Genomic DNA, 17,428 nt, shown 5'->3' on the forward strand with positions numbered 1-17,428 from the left:
GAGGGTGTGGAGTCTATGCGTGGCTTCCCGCGGATCCGAACACATGGGCTCGGGCACGCTTCCAACCAATGGCAGCCGAGTGGGGCCCGCCTTTCCACGTTCTTGTCTTCAATGGGAAGCGTTCCCGACACGCTCCCTGCGCTGTGGATATCAGCTCACCGCATCATCCCATCCTCCCTCTACGCTTCATGGCTGCTGCCGTCGAGTGGTGTGCTGGTGTGTCACACCGCATGAACGCCGGGGGGTCTTGACAGCATGCAGACGAGCCGTTGCGCCCGGGTTTCACACTGGTTTGCATTGCTACTATACGCCTCTACGCCCTCGTCACCATCGCTGCTTGCTGCTGCCCGCGAATCTGTTTCAGCTGCTCTGCATACCATCGCTCGCCTACGTCAGGATGGCTCTTGATCCGGTTCATGAGCGTCGCCTCGCCCAGGTGGCCCCATCGCCCCTTGACAAAGGTAAACTCGACGTCGTCCCTTGGCTGCTTCCGAGCCTCGTCCCGCAGCCGCACTACCTCGTCGGGCACGTCCATGGCCTCAAACCGCGCGTCGTAGCTTACGCCCTGGAAGAAGGGCACAGAGTACCGTGCCCCTTCTCCCTTGCGTGGACTGAGGACTCGATGCGTGGTTGACGCGCAGACGCCGTCCGTCAAGGCTTCCATGCCCTGTCCTATAGCCACTACCAGAGTGCCTGGTATGGGCGGACAGTCTATCCACTCGCCTCTCGCATTTTGCGCCTGCAGTCCCCGTTGATTGGACGCTTGCAGCAGATAGCTGGTTAGCATGCTATCCTTGTGTGGGCCAACGCCTTGCCGCTTGACCTCCCACTTTTTCCGCTCCATCTCAGTGGCTCCTGGCGGCAGGTCGGGCACATGTACCTCGGGATACTTGACAATCTTAAGCTTGTGCTGTTGGTCCGGGTCAAAGAACTTGTCAAACGCGGTAGGGGGAAGCCCAATGGCCTCGGCAATGAGCGACGTGAACAAGGTAGCAATGTGCGACATGCGTCGTATGTAGTCTTCGTACACTGGCCGGAAGTCTGGCAGATAGTCTGGCGATGGCCATTGGTTTGGGGCGAGAAGGTTGTGATAGATGGGGGCATCAGGGCCGGGAACAGGGTGCGGAGTAGAGAGGTCGAGTTGCTCTCGATGGTCTGGATTCAAAGCCGTGGTCTCATTATCGACCTGCAGAAACACAAAAAAGGAGGAGCATGTCAGCATGCCAGTTCTCGAACAGAACAACGAAGAAAGAAGAAAAGACGCAAACGTAACGACGAGTCGAAGACATTGTAATAAACACGCACGACCACAAAGGACAAAAAAAAGTATATGCTTGGACGGGAGAGAGAGAAACGAGAGGGAGAGAAGGAAACAAAAAAAAGAAGGAATGTAATGGCAGCGGAAGAGGTAACTTTGCGCGTACACCATCGTTTGTTCGTGTTTTGGAAACGGATATACCCTGATGATTGATAACATTTTAGTGCTTTTTTTTGTTGGTTTGTTCGTTTTGGTCGGCAAAGTGTAGTAGTTTGTTGAGCATACGGGATGGGTAATCTGCCGCTTGTTTTTTTTTGGGGGGGGGGTTTCTTTCTGCTATGCGTTATGGGATTCACGGCCGGTTGTTGTGCGGGGGAGATTTGTTTTTTTAGGCTGGCGGGGAAGGGGGGGGCGTATCCGATTCAACTCTTGTGTGTGTGTTTTTTTTTTGCCAAACTCCTTCTTTGTATCATAGTTTCCTTGACATATACATACATATACACATATATACGTACCTCAATTAAGGTAATTGCTGCTATTTTTTTTATCCAACAAAAAAAGGCTGCGTGGCATATCACATGACGTCTGGGGTGGTTCAGGGCGGCTTTTGCATCTGATAAGGATAAAACATAAGGCTGAATTGATGGTGGTGCTGCATGGCACGTGCATGGGATAGGGAAAGACGGAGGAGTGAGCGAGTACTTGGAGAAAGCGGCATGGCCAAAAAAAAAAGAAGAAACAAGAAGAAGAATAACAAGAGGAGAGTGGAAAAATCACTCACCCTCGACCAGCTCAGAAAACTCTTTTCATTCTTCATCTCAATGCGCTCCTTTTGGTGCAGCGGCAGCGTGTCGAAAAAGGCGACGCACTCGCGCACAACGCCGTGCACCACGTCGTCGGGCAAACCCGTGTCGGTCAGATAGAGGAAGCCGACGTGCAGCAGGGCGGAGCGCAGGTCGGCCAGGAACTGGGGTTTTGTGTCGGGAGACAGGGCCGCGCTGAGGGGTAGGATGGGGAGGTTGGTGAATGTTTCGAGTGGTGGTGGGGATGCCATGGTCGGACGGATGGATGGATGGATGGGGGGATGGAGAAGGATAGGATACTAGGGATTACAAAAAAAATCTCTCTCTTCTTTTCTATTGTTTCTTATCTTTTTCTTTACAGGTTCCTTTCAATAGTGTGTCTGTCTGTCTGGATGTATGTATGTATGTATGTATGTATGTATGTATGTATGTATGTATGTATGTATGTATGTATGTAGTGGGTGTGTGTGTGTGTGTGTGTGTGTGTGTGTGTGTGTGCTAATGTCGCCATGTGGCGTGCTGCGGGGTCGAAAACCACACAAATGGGCGATATCGGGGGAGGGGGGGCTCAAAGTGAGGCTCAATCGTTGCACTGCGTTGGCCTCTGTCTCTCTCCCTCCCGCCGTCCGCCGCCCATCGCTGTCCGCCGCTCCCTCCCCCCCCCCCACTCACACACACACACGCGTGCGCCATCCGATGCGGCGGGGTAAAGACAGTCCATGGGCTTTTTTGTACGCCAACACGTGTTCGCAGTGGTCGGTGTCTTTTTTTCTTCTCGAATATCTCATGTTCCACGGCTGGGAAAGACGGGAATTTTGATTATTATTATTATTATTATTATTATTATTATTATTATTATTGATACCGTGTTTTCCACGCAAAGGCCAGGCCGAGAGCAGTCAGCTTGAGGCTGCCGATTACGAGGACGCTGAGGGCCGCTTCGATCACCATTTTGGGGCTTGCTTGGGAAATTTGCGAAATACAAGTATGTGTGTGTGAGAGAGATTCAAGATTGATTTGGATATGGATAGAGCAAGAATAAATCTACTGACAAAAAAAGGCACAAGACTTTATATGTTCATGTGCAAAACACGTCCAGCTTGATTGACGTTGTCCCGCCACACACACACACACACACACCATGACCTTTGCACGGGATGATGGGGCAAAAAAATCAATCATGAGGGAGCAGAATCGTGATTCACCAAGACGAACAGCGTGTCTCGGGGGCCCAAGGAGAGACAGCAGAGGAAGGATTGCAGCTTGTGTACATGCGCTGGCCACGGGCAACATGGACAGGATGGCTTATGCGCGATGAAGTATGCGTGTGGCGTGCCCATTGGGGCGCGTCTGCAAGACTACGCAAGCAGCACATGTGCGTGCAACGGGGCCAGCAGACGGGTCCATGGAGCGCATAGCTGCGATTGATTGCTTGACGGGCTGCTTAGTGCAGACATGGCTGCGTATCACGCAGAGGGCGGTGCAGGTGTAGCGATTGGATCCATGTTCCAAAAGGGGGCCTGGGTGGTCAGGTGTCGTGTTGCACATGTGCCGGGGTTGCTCTGGACGCGCGCAATCTTGCTTTCGCATTCGTGTCCCCAAGCATGAGGTTGGCTTTGCAATATCAGACGGCCGCATCGAGTACATGCATGCGTTGGGTATGGCCGCAGCAGCGGCGGCATCAGCGGCAGCGGCAGGTTGGCGTCGTCGTTGTCGCTGCGGCCGTCGCCGTCGTCGTTGTCGTGGTGAGTAAAGGGTGGTGGTGGTGGTCGACGCCAGCCCAGCACCCGCACCACCACCAGCCCCAGCACCAGACGGGCGCCCCACTTTTCCCTTGGTGGCTGGCGCTGGCCGCCCACGCCCGGCGGCGATTTGGTGGCAGCAGAACGCCCGTATAAGCTGTATTTGCTCTTGGAGCCAAGCGCCTGACCACGCCGCCGTGAACATGGGAAAAAGGGACATGGCCTCGATATTAACCAGTACCGCCGAATCACACGCATCTCTAAGCCCTGTGCTTCTAGACCCACCGCGTAGCCCATCCGCTTTACAGTGCCCACTTTTTCTACTACCCTATACGTGCACATGCATGCGGATATGCGACGAGACCACCAGTCTCCTCGGGATACTTTCGTCCACAGTCACCCCGAAGTCCATCCATCCACCTCGCGCTCGCAACCACAATGCCCACGCCGTCGAGCCGTGCCCGCCACCCGCGCCCACGACGCCAGCAGTAGCGCGCAGCAGGCATCATGCCTCGACGGCCGCCATGCCACCCTCGCCGGGCTACTGAGCAGCAGCATGCAAATAAAGACACAAAGGGTCCAGCAGCGAACCACCCTACGGACAGAATTACAGCGAAAAAACCTCCGGCATCCTGGTCTGTCATCAGCTTCGGTCCTAGCTGCCACGCCCTAGCCCCTTCCCGCCTCCACATGCCTCTGCTACCGGCCCCCGGCAACGTTACACAATCTACATGGGATGCGAGCGCCCACAGTGGGCTCGTCCACTGGCCACCTCCGTCAGCAGGCAAAGAAGATGAAGGGAACCCAGAACAAGGCACGCTGCACGCATGTCGCAGATCATGTCCTGGGCCGGATGCTTACGTCGGAGAATAGAATTCAGCAAGGGAACCGCACCATGTACATGTACAGGCATGCCCGCCATGCCATGCCATGGCATGCCTTGTCATGGCGTGTTGTGTCAAGCCAAGCAAAGTCAGCAATGTCGACTAAGCAAAGTAAAGCAACAAAGAAAAAAAAGACATGGCACAAGGGAAACACATAGCGAGGCTGCTATGAAGCACCCTCTCCTGCCGCCATGCTATGCTAATGTAATGTCAAGCACAAAAAAAAAGGACACCGCGTAGCACACCAGACTTGTCGTCCCACTACACACTCCAGCTAGTGGCTGTCATCCACCAGAAAAAAAAACCACTCTCCCATACCCTCGCAACCCACATAGCTCACCATGTATCTACGTACTTACTACACACGACGCCCTGCTCCCAGCACCGTCAAAAGCCACCTATGTAAATAATTCCAAATAACCCTCCACTGCCCTACCGTATCCGACCCGACCCGACCGCAGGTTCCTCTCCACCCTTTGGCTCCACCCTTTGGCTCGGTATACACACCCAGTTCAGCCTGGCCTGTCCCGCACAGTCCGCTTGGACCCTCACCCTTTCTCTCTCTCTCTCTCTCTCTCTCTCTCTTTCTCTCCTTCTCTCTTACTGTATCCTCTCTATTCTCATCTCTCTCTTACAATCTACTCGACTCGCACCCACAGACACACAGACCCCCATCATCGCAACCGAGAGAGAGCAACACAAGCCCCCCTTCCCTCCCCTCCCCCTCCGGTCCCCACTTTTATTTCCCATCTATTTTTTGCTGCCCTTGTAGTGCCCTTTTCGGCACGGAGCGGAACCAAAGCCAACTTTTTGCAAGTTGTCCGTATTCGTTCACTGCTATAACGTATGTGTATAGGTGTACGTATGCGTATGACTGCCAATCGATACTTTGTACACAGGCCCCATGGCCCTGAGAGAGAAAAAAACACGCCACTGCTACACTAGGTCAAACAGCGGACCCCCACCCTGCCTTCCTCTTCCGCCCCGCCGCCGCCGCTGCACCACCCACCCTCCCCCCTTTTACATCGAGTGGGTGGCGACAACAATGGCGGCGACGACAGCATAGTACACGGCGCGACAGCACAGAATGGGATGGCCAATCCGAAGCCAAGCTCAACCAAGGAACACGCACGCCAGCTAGTTCCTATTGATTGAGACATGTTTAGCTACACTGATACCTACATACGCGACCTGAGTACCTATGTACCTCCGTACGTGCATGCAAGTACGTAGGTATATCACGGCGTGTTAAGCAAGGAAAGTCGCAGAATCGCACAAGCGAGGCGTATCTAGACAAACCAACGACATGGCCCCGGAGATTGGCCATATTGCACCCGCGCGGGCGCGCCCCCAGATAGTTCAACAGAAAAAAAAACAGAGAGGCCGGCGGTATTAGCCCACCCCCCCTCCCCTTTCCCTTCGGGCAAGTTTGAGCTACGATACACACACGCACACACACAGAGAGAGAGAGAGAAGCGAGGCAAAGATGGGGAAGGGGGGGGGAGGAATCAGGAAAGTAACGCTAGACGTCAAAAGTCAGACCAGAAAGACTTGGTATTCCCCATGCGTTAACATGACACGGCACGCCAACACTCGTCGATCGTTCGGTCGGTCGGTGAGGCCGGCCATCGGGTCGGTAACTTCCTTAGTGGTCATGATGATGATGGCTCCTCTCTCGTCCTCTGGATTGCTACCGGAGCTACTACCTACACTGACTGATTGACTGAATTGACCGACCGACCGACTGACTGAACGAATGATCAGAGTCTTGTTCTGGCCAGACTCTTCTACTACTTGTTCTCGGTGTTTCTGGAAGCCTGGTATTGGCACCGGAGCTATCTAACCACCTAACACTATTGACTCCTCACACTAGATACTGACTGACCGACAGACCGACAAAGTGAGTGCTTTTTTTTTCTCTCTCTCTCTCTCTCTCTCTCGCTCTCTCTCTTCCCTTGTGGCCTGAACCTTGTTGCTTCTTCGTCTCGGTGTTTTCTCAAAGCTTCTCTCTACTTGCAGTCTAGTATGCTGTCTCGTCGTACATGCTGCACAGCTCGTGCACCCACATGTGTGCCTGTCTACATGTGTGTCGGTGTATGGTGTATGGTGTGTGTGTGTCGCATATACTACTTACTGTCAGTATGCTATGGTAACAGTTACACAACAAGTATTACCGCTCCCTATACTATACCTTAGAAAACAAGTCTATAATAATATTCCTGGCCCGTTGTGATAAAAAGGCAAAAAGGGCGGAGTGCCAGGGGGGGAAAGAAAAGGGCCAGGGTACCTGTGTCACATGCCACGACACTGTATGCCATTCTTCTCAAACCCCCCCCCCTGCTTGCCACCTCCGCTGTGGATGCGCATTGCTGAACCTGTTTCTGTTTCCACCTCTATGCGCCCCCCTGGACTCCGATATGCAAGGGGCCGACGACGTGGGCCGACCATCGAGTCGTGTATGTGCATTGCATCGCTAAGACCTATACTATGGGCATTAGTCTTACTAATAATGAAGATCTCGCTGTGACTCAAGTGGAGCTCCAGCTGCACCACCGATCGGTATGTGGGGGAGAAAGCGCCGCCGAGGGGGGGGGGGGGGGTTTGGCATGCTGGTGGCTATAATGGCCATGATATTGACTACTAGACAGTGGAGAACATGAAGATCTAGAGCAAAGCAAAAGTCATTAGGCAAAAAAGCATCCTCGACGCTGAATCATGATCGTTTGGAATACAGTAGCACCTCCTGAACCGTCCTGGAAACCTAGTGTCGTAACCTCATTCTTCGTGAAACTGTCGGCATAGCAAGCCTACCAGCCCCTCTACCTCTTCTCTCGGGGATAGTATGCTGGCTGGTGGTCAATCGACTCTCCAACGCCCGTGCGGTAGCTGGGTGGCGGTCCGCCGAAAGAAACCTGGCCACCAGGCGTAGGTGTCGAAGACTGGTGGGGAGGAGCTTGTGTGTTGTTGGTAGCGCCATACTGCCCGTTCATGTTGGGCTCAAACGTGCCCCCATCGCCCCCTCCCACCATGACTGTCTGCTCGTTGCCCTTCTTGTCCTTGACCTTGCCAACCACCATGCCCTTGGCTACAGACTTGAGAATCGCCTTTCTGCTAACGCCCGTGACATCAATGTACACGAGGCCAACGTTCTTAACACCGCCAGCAAGGTTGGTCGTGATTTGTCCCGCTTCCGCACCGTACTTGTGTCCTACGGCAGCACTGGCGGCAGCCCCACCACTGGTCAAAAGCTGCTTGCCAGAGTGCGTGATGCCATCAGCAACGGTTGAGAAGGCGATTAAGCTCTTGTTCAGCAGACCGGGCTTGTAGTTTGCGTTTGGTGTACCGTCAGGGTTCACACTCCTTGCATTCGTCTTCTTGTGGCCCGTCATGCCTGCTGCTGCGTTTTGGGCGTATTTTGAGATTTGGCCAACCGTCTTAGCGGAGTAGCCAGCAACGCCAGTGGTGAAGGTGTTGATCTTGCGCACGCGCTCATGGGTGGCAGGCTTGAAGACCATGGGCGTCTCGTTGGGCTTGGTCTTGTTGATGAAGCTCTCCGCACCAGATACCATCATGTTACTAAGGTAGCTGGAGCCCGTAACAACGAGCCGCGATGCTGCAGCGGCATTCTGCACCAGGCCAGAGTCCTTGTATGCGGGATGGCGGGCCATGTCGAGGTAGTCTTCATCAAGCGGTCTAATGTCGATGCGCTTGCCGTCTTGCGATACCACAATCTCAACGGGGTCTTTGTCTGTATTAGCATAAGTGAAGAGAACGCGCACAAACGGCCATGGGCAACTTACTCTTAGAACCCTGCTTCAGGGCTGGGTCGGCATGGACATGGGCGCCCTCGGCCAGCTCACCAACGATGCTGCCATTCTCCTCGTCGACCAGAACCACTTCGCCATTGCCGCTCTTGCCTACGTAGCCCTCGCCGGGCCGGTAGTCCTGGGGGTTGTATGCCTTGACGTCACCCTTGCCCTTCCCGTGCGTCGGCGCCTGCGCGCGCTCAAGAAAGGCTGTGCATTGTGCCAAGATGGTCTCAAAGGTGTCGATGTCTTCCTGCGTGACCGAATTCGAGCCCTTGCCAATGGGAGGAAACTCAATGCGCGTAAAGGCGCCGCTCTCGGGGCCCAGGTCCCATCGTGGTATCAGGTAGCTCCGCGGGGGCTGGTGGTAGATCTGTGTCGTCGCGGGGAGGGGCAGGTCGAGCTCGGGAGGGAGATTGAGGTGCAGGTAAAAGTCTTCTTCGGGCGCCTCGTTCTGGCCGCGTGCGTTGCTGAAGTCGGCAAAGGGCGAGTTGGTGGGCACCATCAGCAGCGACAGCGTCTGCGGCCCCGAGGGCGTCAGGGGACTCTCCTCGCCCTGCTGGATGTGGTAGGCCTTGATGCCGCCGATGGTATAGAGTAGACGAGGATCGCCATGGCCGCTCATGTTTGTGGCGGAGCTGCGCGAGGGGTATCAGGGTGCAGTGTGAGGAGGGCGCTCGTGTGGGCGTGTGTTGGTGATGGAGGAGGAAGCAGGAAAGCAAGCAGGCGCTCACGAAAGCAGCGAACAAAGAGGGGTATCGTCTATTGTGGCGCACGAGGACAGGAGGGGTGTCTTTATGGAAAGGGAAATGCAGGCGCAGGCGCAGGCTGCTGCATGTGGTGTTGCGGCGCTTGCCTGGGCGGTTACGTCTCCTGGGGCAAACTCGAGGCTTGGTTCCAGGTGATGTCATGCCGTGGTTGGCCCAAACCACCGCGCGACCTGATGCACGGGCCCTTTGCCGCTTCACAGCCTTCGAGGCGCAGCACTCCTGACACCGTCATTCGCAATGCCTTTCGTGGGCATGCTCCATTGGGCAATTCATCAGCTCGCTCGACAACCGAAACTTTTGCAACGGCCCTGCCAGCTACCAAGATTCGCCGTCTCCTTGGGCCCAGAACAGACACTGCCTCGAAAAGAAATGCTGATGGAACTATGTAGACGAATATGTCACGTGCCATGACGATTGACCCTAGCAGCCACTATTCGCCATCCTGCAATCCAGAGAGGCGTACACCCAAGATCTTCCAAAGAAAAACCAATCACAGACATGCGCTATCACTGCCGGGCCACTCTCTCTACACGCCGCCTCAGTGGCAGTATGCATCAATCTGAGCATCAGAAAGCACATGGCTCCCGCCCGCACATCTATACCCACTTGACTGCTTGATCCACATGTAACCAGCTGGACACGGCCCCAGCATGCGCAACTTGCTCTGTCTCTCCTTCTCCTTCTGGCGCTCCCTCTCGAGCGCGGCCAACTCCTCTTGTCGACGCCTTCTCTCAAGTTCAGCTGCAATACGTGCCTGCTCCCTTACCCGTCGCTCCTCGTCGTCAGCTGCGGCCTTCTCTGCGCGAATAAACTCTTTGATACGCTCTTCCTCTTGCTGCTTCTCCTCTTGCAGACGACGGAACTCTTGTTCCTTGGCAATCATGGCGTGCTTGTCACGCTCGAGCTGTTCCCAGTCTTCGTCCGACACGTCGGGATCGCGCTTGACTTTTAGTATGGATCGAAGAGCGTCTTCGGCTTCGCCTACGGGTTCTGACTTCTTCTCGGTTGGCTTTGCTGCGTCTTCTTGCTCTTCGGTTTTGATGGCTGTGCATGGCGGCGCTTGAGGCGGAGAAGCGGTGTTGGTTGCGGTATTCAGGGCTGGTGGCGTGGCATCTTGCGACTGTGGTGGGAGTGCTGGTCGCAAAGGCAGCCGGTTAGCGAAGCGACTTGTGCCCACAGCAGCGCTGCGCCGAGAGCGTTCATTCAGCATTGCCTCCATCGTATCAATGACGATGCCTTCGGTAAGGACGAGACTGGTGATGGGAGGAACAGCTGTGGAAATCAGTTTCTCAAACATCTTCTTTGCAAGTGACTTGACATCGCGGGCATTGCCCCACGACGCTAGCACCGACAACTGTCTGAAAAGCTCCAGCGACCGTTGCTTGAGTTGCTGTGAGGGCGCATCGATGACAGAGAGATCGAGTGGTGCCTTCTTCTTTTTCTGCATGCTGCCGAGCGCCTTGTTCAGGAGCTCAAAGCACATCTCTGGTTCCAGATGCTTGAAAACCACGGTTTCTGGGAACCGGCTAGAAAGACCAGGATTCATGCTCATCAACCGATCGATATCCTTGTCGTAGCCGGCCAGGATCACAACAAGCTTCTGCGCGAACTTTTCTTTCGTCAAACAATCGACCAACTCATCCATGGCTTCAGTCGCAAAGCCACCTTCGGCAAGTCGATAGGCTTCATCGATGAAGAGAACTTTGCCCATTGCCTTCTCCATTAGCTTTTGCACTTTTGGCCCGGTTTGACCAACATATTGCCCAATTAGGTCAGTTGCGGAGCATTCTTCTACCTTTGCTTGACTGAGCAAGCCCATATCGTAAAATATCTTACCCATTTTTGCCGCCGTCGTCGTCTTTCCAGTCCCCGGTGGGCCTTTGAAGAGGAAATTGAAAGGCAGTTGGTCGCGGGGGTTCATGCCAAGAGCTTTCATGTTAGCAGCAGTGGTTTGGTAGCCGCGGAGCTGATCAATCAACTCTTCACAACCCACAACATCTTGAAAGAGCGCCGCTAGGTTTGTCGTAGCCCGATCAATCCGATCAAAGTCTGGATCAAAGTCAATTGCCTCGAACTTGCCAAACTGCTTCACTTTGTGAGCGGAAATGTGCTTCTGGTGCAGTGCCTTGGCACGATCCAGAATGATATCGACCTCTCCAGCATTTCCAAAGTTCGGACGATTACGTGCGCGCTCGATGACGTCCATGGCGACCTGCAAGACAACGCATAAGCATTTTCCAAGGCCAAACGCTTTGGCTCTTACCTTTCTGGCTTGATCCGTCGCCTCAAACCCAATGTCCTTCAGCTTGAGATCGAAGATGCGCCGTATTTCTGCCCCATTGAAATCCTCAAACACAAAGGCAGACTCGAGCGGGAAACGCCTTGCAAGCCCGGGATTGACGTCTCGGAACATGTTTTCCATCTGGTCCTTGTATCCCAGTAAAAGTACGCACCGATCTTCGCCCGGCGTGCTCTGGACTTCAGCGACAATCGTATCAATGACTGCGGTTTTGAAGTGATCTCCTGCCGCACCAGAAGCAAGCATGTAAGCTTCGTCGATGATGAGAACTTTGCCAACAGTCGAGGCTAGAATGGCCTTTGTGTTGGCTTCTGACCCACCCAATACATTACCGACAAAATCTGCTGGATTTTTGACCACAACTTCGCCACTGGAGAGAAGTCCAATATCAGCCAAGATACGACCGAAGAGTTTGGCTACACTTGTCTTTCCTGCATTCCACAAGTCAGTAATTTTCCAGATACCACTACCACCCGTGCGTGGGCTGTATTACCTGTTCCTGGTGAACCAATGAAGCAACGGTTCAGTGAATACTGAATGATAGGCTTCTCTTTCAGTTCGAGCTGGTAGTTGGTCTGTAACCCGTCGAGGAGAACTTGTACCGATTCCTTGACAGACTTCAACCCGATGAGTACTTTGAGCTTCTTCCATGCAGCGTTGTTCATCAGCACCGAAGAAGGCTCTGGGCCTATAAGATCTTCTTTGGTCAACAAATTATCATCCGGCATTTTGCCAGCTCTTCGCTGCTTGTGAAGGCGCTTCGCCTGGCGTTCTGTGATTTGTGAAATCTTATTCTGCACTTCCCGCGCATTGCCAAAGCCATCGCGACCGCGACCACGGCCGATTCTTCGAGCCACAATGCGAACGTAGAGACCGTCCACGCCGTCTTCCATTCTCATTCTCCCTTTATATTTCTTGTCAATGTATTGGCAAAAGATCTTCTGTAGCTCACGATCCTCATAGTCTTGGAACTCCATCCGAATTGGTATGCGGCTTGGGATACCAGGATTATGGGAGAAGAAGGCCTCCATTTGCTTGTGATAACCCGCCAGCACGAATACGACTTTGCCAGTCAAGTTCTCAATCTCTGCGAGTAGGTAATCCAGCACGGCTTTGCCACCGGGAGAGTTTCCGGAAACCAGTTGATAGGCCTCATCGATGAAGAAGACGCCGCCGCCCTTTTCTAGGATCGTGTCTATTTGGCTTTTACACGCGGATACTCCATCGTTTGCGAGCGCCGATCCGGAACTCTCAATGAAATGATCTCCAGGCAGAGCTCCAACTTCGACCAGGAACTTGGCATAGTGACGAGCCACGGTTGTTTTACCTTGGGCACGTTAGCAATTCATCATTCAGGCATGTGCAGTCCATACCGGTCCCTGGATTTCCTAGCAGGGCTGCTCCGAATCGTTCTCCTTTCAAGTCGACATTCTGACGAACTGCAGTATCGACTTTCGCTTTTATTGCAAGGAATTGCTGTTTGACAGACTCAAGGCCTAATTCAGGTCAGCGCATGCATATTGTGAAGGCAAGTAAGCGCACCAATCATAGACACAAGGGTATCAAGTACGTCACTCTCAGAACCTTCGAATTTCTTCTGCCATTCCCAATCATCTCTTGCTTCACTCTTATCCCAATCAGGCTCACTTTCGTTCTGATCCGAAGCAGCGGACTCGTAGTCGGAGTTGGAGTCGGATGTAGCCGCATTTGGTTGAGCGTTGGTAGTTTTCGGAGCTGCTGGATTCTGGCGCGGTGTATCAGTCCTGACCGATGGCTTTGCGGAGGAAGTCGGCTGTGGCGGTGGTGGAACTGGTTGCTTTGCAGGACGCTTGAGCTTCTCTTTGAGATTGTGGAGATCTTGCATCTTCTGGTCTAATGCTTGCTGGCGTTGCTTCTCTTCATTTTGGTCTCTCAGAATACGCCTCTTGTGTTCAATCTCTTCTTCAATCTCCGCCAAACGTGCAGCGTAAGCCTTCTGCTTGGCTTGACGTTCCTCATCCAACTTGTGGTCTCGTTGCCGTTTCTTTTCCCGCGCCCGCACTTCAGCCTCGCATTTCTGACAATGCGCCGCAGCTTGGTTATGGCATTTCCTCTTCACTGTATGCTGGTTGGGGCACGTAGAAGAGACAATGGCTTTACACTGCATCTTGGAATGATCCTGCAACTGATGGCATCTTTGGGGGCATGTGTGAACGCCGCAGTTGAGTAGTTTGCCACTAATCTCATTAGTTTTGACAAATACCTCTAGGAATGAGACTTACCATGGCTCAGAGCAGCCTCCATCAGGACACACTTCATCAAAATGTTCCTTCTCAGTTAGGAGTGCGGTCTTTTCCGGATGTTGTTCGCACTTGACAGGAAAGCCGTCATAGACATGACCCTCTTGTTTCAGCTGGCTCATAAGAGGGACCCATACTTCCTTGCCTTTGCGACTATTCATGAAAGTCTCTGGATTGCCAATCATTATGAGAGCGTTGCGTGCTCGTGATAGCAACACATTCACACGCTGAGGGGATGACATGAAGCCAATGTCGCCAACGTTATTACTCCTTGTGAGACAGGCAATGACTATATCACTCTCTTCACCCTGGTAGTTATCTGCGCCATGTCAGTGCTTATTAAGAACATATTGACATCCCGAAACACAGGCGTTACCATCCAATCCGAAATGACTGAACACCCCAAGTGCAAAGTTGTTGTTTAGAAAAGAAACGCGTCTACTCACCAATGGTAGATATGCGTAGTTTGCGTTTGGTGATGTTTGCGCCAGCCGGTGTCAGTAGGCCCGCTTGTATCAGTTCGTGCGAGTCCAAATCGTTCAATATGGGATCGTTGTCTTCAGAAAGGGTTTTCAGCAACAAGTACAACTGGCCCAGGTATGGAGTCAATACTACAATCTCATCCGTACCATAACCTTGTTGTCCGAGGTATCGGACGCATTTGAGAACCATGTCGGCTTCATATGCATTCTCCTTGCTGGATTTGGCGCCGCTATCACGTCGGTCGGCAATTTGTAACGCGTTGAGCTCTGGGCGTGAATGAGACACAAATATGACGTTGTTTTGGAAACCGCGCAATGCTGGTCGGCCTTGGGTTTTCTCGGCATCTTCCAATTCGGGATATGTGAGAGATCTGACGAGGCGTGATATTTCGGGCCGCATGCGGTGCTGTTTGACAAGTGTAGTATGCGGAACGCCACTAAGCACCAACCGTTCAAATAAAGAGACGTTGAGGTCATATCCATCGCCTTTCTCCACGGTCAAGTCGTAATTGTTTACCTTGGGTCGAAGTTGCTTATGATCGCCAATCAAGATGAGTTGCTTGGATGATGGAGACAGTGCTGTCAGTACATGACTCTCGAGTATCTCTCCAGCTTCTTCCACTAAGATTATGCCAGGAGAGGCTTTTCTGATCTCTTCAGTGTACATAGCAGCAGCCGTGGTTGTACATCCAATGACACGCTTGTTGTTGAGCACGTGAAAGTCCTTTTCGCGATACAACCCGTCGATCTGAGTGCGGCATTTGTTGTACCTTTTAAACAAAGTGGCAGTCTCGGCGGTGTGTTCCTTCAGGATTGCTTTTCTCCACTGTGTTTGCAAGTGCTCCCGCTTCAGTGATGTGACTTGCCAGATATGTGCCTGATATTGCATTGCATGCTCAGCATATATTCCAGCATCCTCCCCTTTCAGCCACCTCTTGATCAGATAGTGTTTGTCAATCCGTTTGTTCTTCTTTCCAACAACTTCCATATCGTCATCGCTTTGGGGAACGACGAATGCATCGAAATATTCCGAATCGTCTGAAAACTCGAGGTAGTCAAGAAGAGCTTGACAGCCGAGCTGCACAGACGCAAACTTTGCCACTTTGGAAAGAAGAGCAGCATGGTAGGATTCCGACTCGCGCTTCTGGTCTTGAATCCTACCCCATGTAGAACCGCTCATTTTGTAGTCATTGTGTTGTTCCCTGATGGATAATGCTTGAGTGGCAGCAGTGAACTTGGAGCCGAGTCGTACAATTGAGTCAGCCGGCACACCGGCTTTCTGTATGTCTTCGAGAAATTGATCAAGAGCATGGTTGGTGTAAGTGAGGATGAGAATTGTCTCGTCGGTAGAATCGTGTAAAATCTTCGCAATAACTGCACCACATTAATCTCATTCCAAATGCGCTCTCAAGAGGGTACTGCTCACGTGCGCCAATGAAGCTTTTCCCCGTCCTAATACCAGTTAGCACCAAAAGCGTATAGATAGAGAAGACACTCACCCAGGGGGTCCTTGAATCAGACTAACTCTCTTCATTAAACCCGTCAACAGCGAGTCTGCTTGAGCTCGGTCTAGTTCGATAGGATGTGTACTCCCTACAACATCTTGCAGATTCTGGTCCCAGTTGCTACGAATGCTGTTAATGATATCGGTCGGTTGGATACCAGAGACAGCTTCAGAAGAATTCGGAGTCAGATTGAGGAGCTGGTCCTCTAGTGGCAGCTCGGTCAGAGATTGGAGGCATTTCAGAATGGGCTCATATGCGAATACAGCGGTGTCCACTTGCACAAAGGAAAGGTCTTGTTTGGTTTTGCACGCCATCAACACCTTTGCGAAGGAGCTAGAACTGGTGACTCGCAGTACGACAATAGCGGGTTCCTGAGCGAGAAGATCTTCGTCGCGATCTACGCTTGCAAAAGCGACGATTCGGCCATTGCTCACGAGGCAACCAAGAGATTGATGCTTCAGGAAGTTTTTGTTGCGTGTGAGGTATTTCTTGCGCTCGGCCAAGCCTTTGATGTTGTTCAACTGAGGAAGACCCTTGGGACAAAGAAGCTTCAGCGCACAGGGCTTGCGTCTCTTCTCTGGACCACAGTCAATGCCAGCATATTCTAGATGTTCGAGGACGGTTTTGCGGCGCCCCTTCTTCTGGCCAGTGGCAATCTGGAAATCATTGCGCAGCTCACCCAAAAGATCCTCGCGTAACAGTCGAAACTGGTTGTCCAGATGGATCAAGCTGCGGGTTTCTGGGGGAGCAGAAGCGACAGCATCTGCACGTCTGTAGAACGGCTGCTCATTGGAGGCAAATTCGTCCGATGTTGGTAAGATCTGGATTGTGCGGTAGTCTGCTGCGTCGTTGTCGTGTCTCCCCCCGGGGCCATCGGCAGAGTCGCTGGATGTACTCTCCAGAACACTTTTTATTTTTTGTCCGAGATTGCGGACTTGAAGAGAATCTCCGTTGATGAGCGACTGTTTGATGGTAACCTCCTGGGCGATGCTTCGCACGTCTGGAATCTCATCAGAGCGACTGCATAGCAGCAGCTCGAGCAGCAGCCACGCGAAGGCGTGCGTGCCGTCTGCGGAGAGAAGCCGAGCGCCATGTGCCTCGACAAACGCGTTCCAGAAGGTTGGAGGCTGCACAATCTGCTCGATGACGCGCAGTAGAAATTCGCCGCCGTACAGTTGCTTGACGGATGGCTGGGAGAAACGCAACAGGACGCTGGACGCCAAGCCGTTCAGGAATGCGGCATCGCGGGAGAAGCGGAACGCCTTGGCTACCGCGTTTAGCCCGGCGGGAGCTGCCACGACACACTCCACACACTTGGACGTATCCTCCTCGGAACACAGCGCCTCGAGGAATCGACTGCCATCAGATGCTGTCTTGAGTTCGCGGTGGCCGTGGATGACGGCGTTGAAGAGCTTCTTCAGCCCCGCGGCTCGCTTTGCTGCAGCCTCTCGGTCCGCCATGTTGTGTGTATGAGGTTGGTGTCTTGCAAAGAAACGACTGTTTTTGGAGAAGTATATGAGTTGCTTATCTTGTGCAACTACTTCCTGGAGACGTCTGGCGCTTTTGAAGTACTCAAGGCAGAAAGCGTGACGGGGTTTAT

At 52.9% G+C, this 17,428-nt stretch overlaps 4 protein-coding genes across 4 annotated transcripts; 1 reads left to right on the forward strand and 3 right to left on the reverse strand.

The window, feature by feature from the left end:
- Positions 1 to 313: 313 nt before the first annotated feature.
- Positions 314 to 2,312, reverse strand: SETTUDRAFT_18189 (uncharacterized protein; the record flags this gene model as incomplete). Its single annotated transcript, XM_008021864.1, has 2 exons — positions 314 to 1,186; positions 2,040 to 2,312. 2 exons carry the CDS (start codon positions 2,310 to 2,312, stop codon positions 314 to 316), a joined length of 1,146 nt encoding a protein of 381 aa, XP_008020055.1.
- A 2,305-nt stretch (positions 2,313 to 4,617) lies between these two features.
- SETTUDRAFT_162213 (uncharacterized protein) lies at positions 4,618 to 5,094 on the forward strand (the record flags this gene model as incomplete). The annotated part of the gene is made up of 2 exons (XM_008022497.1): positions 4,618 to 4,798; positions 4,903 to 5,094. Exons 1-2 carry the CDS (start codon positions 4,699 to 4,701, stop codon positions 5,091 to 5,093), a joined length of 291 nt encoding a protein of 96 aa, XP_008020688.1. The 5' UTR covers positions 4,618 to 4,698.
- Positions 5,095 to 7,286: 2,192 nt separating this feature from the next.
- On the reverse strand, positions 7,287 to 9,198 carry SETTUDRAFT_162214 (uncharacterized protein). The gene is made up of 2 exons (XM_008022498.1): positions 8,488 to 9,198; positions 7,287 to 8,429 (listed from the first exon to the last, which is right to left on the reverse strand). Exons 1-2 carry the CDS (start codon positions 9,116 to 9,118, stop codon positions 7,507 to 7,509), a joined length of 1,554 nt encoding a protein of 517 aa, XP_008020689.1. The 5' UTR covers positions 9,119 to 9,198; the 3' UTR covers positions 7,287 to 7,506.
- Positions 9,199 to 9,623: 425 nt separating this feature from the next.
- Positions 9,624 to 17,288, reverse strand: SETTUDRAFT_178024 (uncharacterized protein; the record flags this gene model as incomplete). Its single annotated transcript, XM_008022499.1, has 9 exons — positions 9,624 to 11,475; positions 11,527 to 11,993; positions 12,056 to 12,889; positions 12,936 to 13,058; positions 13,105 to 13,778; positions 13,824 to 14,160; positions 14,288 to 15,697; positions 15,750 to 15,775; positions 15,823 to 17,288. 9 exons carry the CDS (start codon positions 17,286 to 17,288, stop codon positions 9,802 to 9,804), a joined length of 7,011 nt encoding a protein of 2,336 aa, XP_008020690.1. The 3' UTR covers positions 9,624 to 9,801.
- Positions 17,289 to 17,428: the final 140 nt, after the last annotated feature.

The sequence above is a fragment of the Exserohilum turcica genome (genome assembly GCF_000359705.1).
Source record: "Exserohilum turcica Et28A unplaced genomic scaffold SETTUscaffold_1, whole genome shotgun sequence".
Taxonomy (NCBI): domain Eukaryota; kingdom Fungi; phylum Ascomycota; class Dothideomycetes; order Pleosporales; family Pleosporaceae; genus Exserohilum; species Exserohilum turcicum.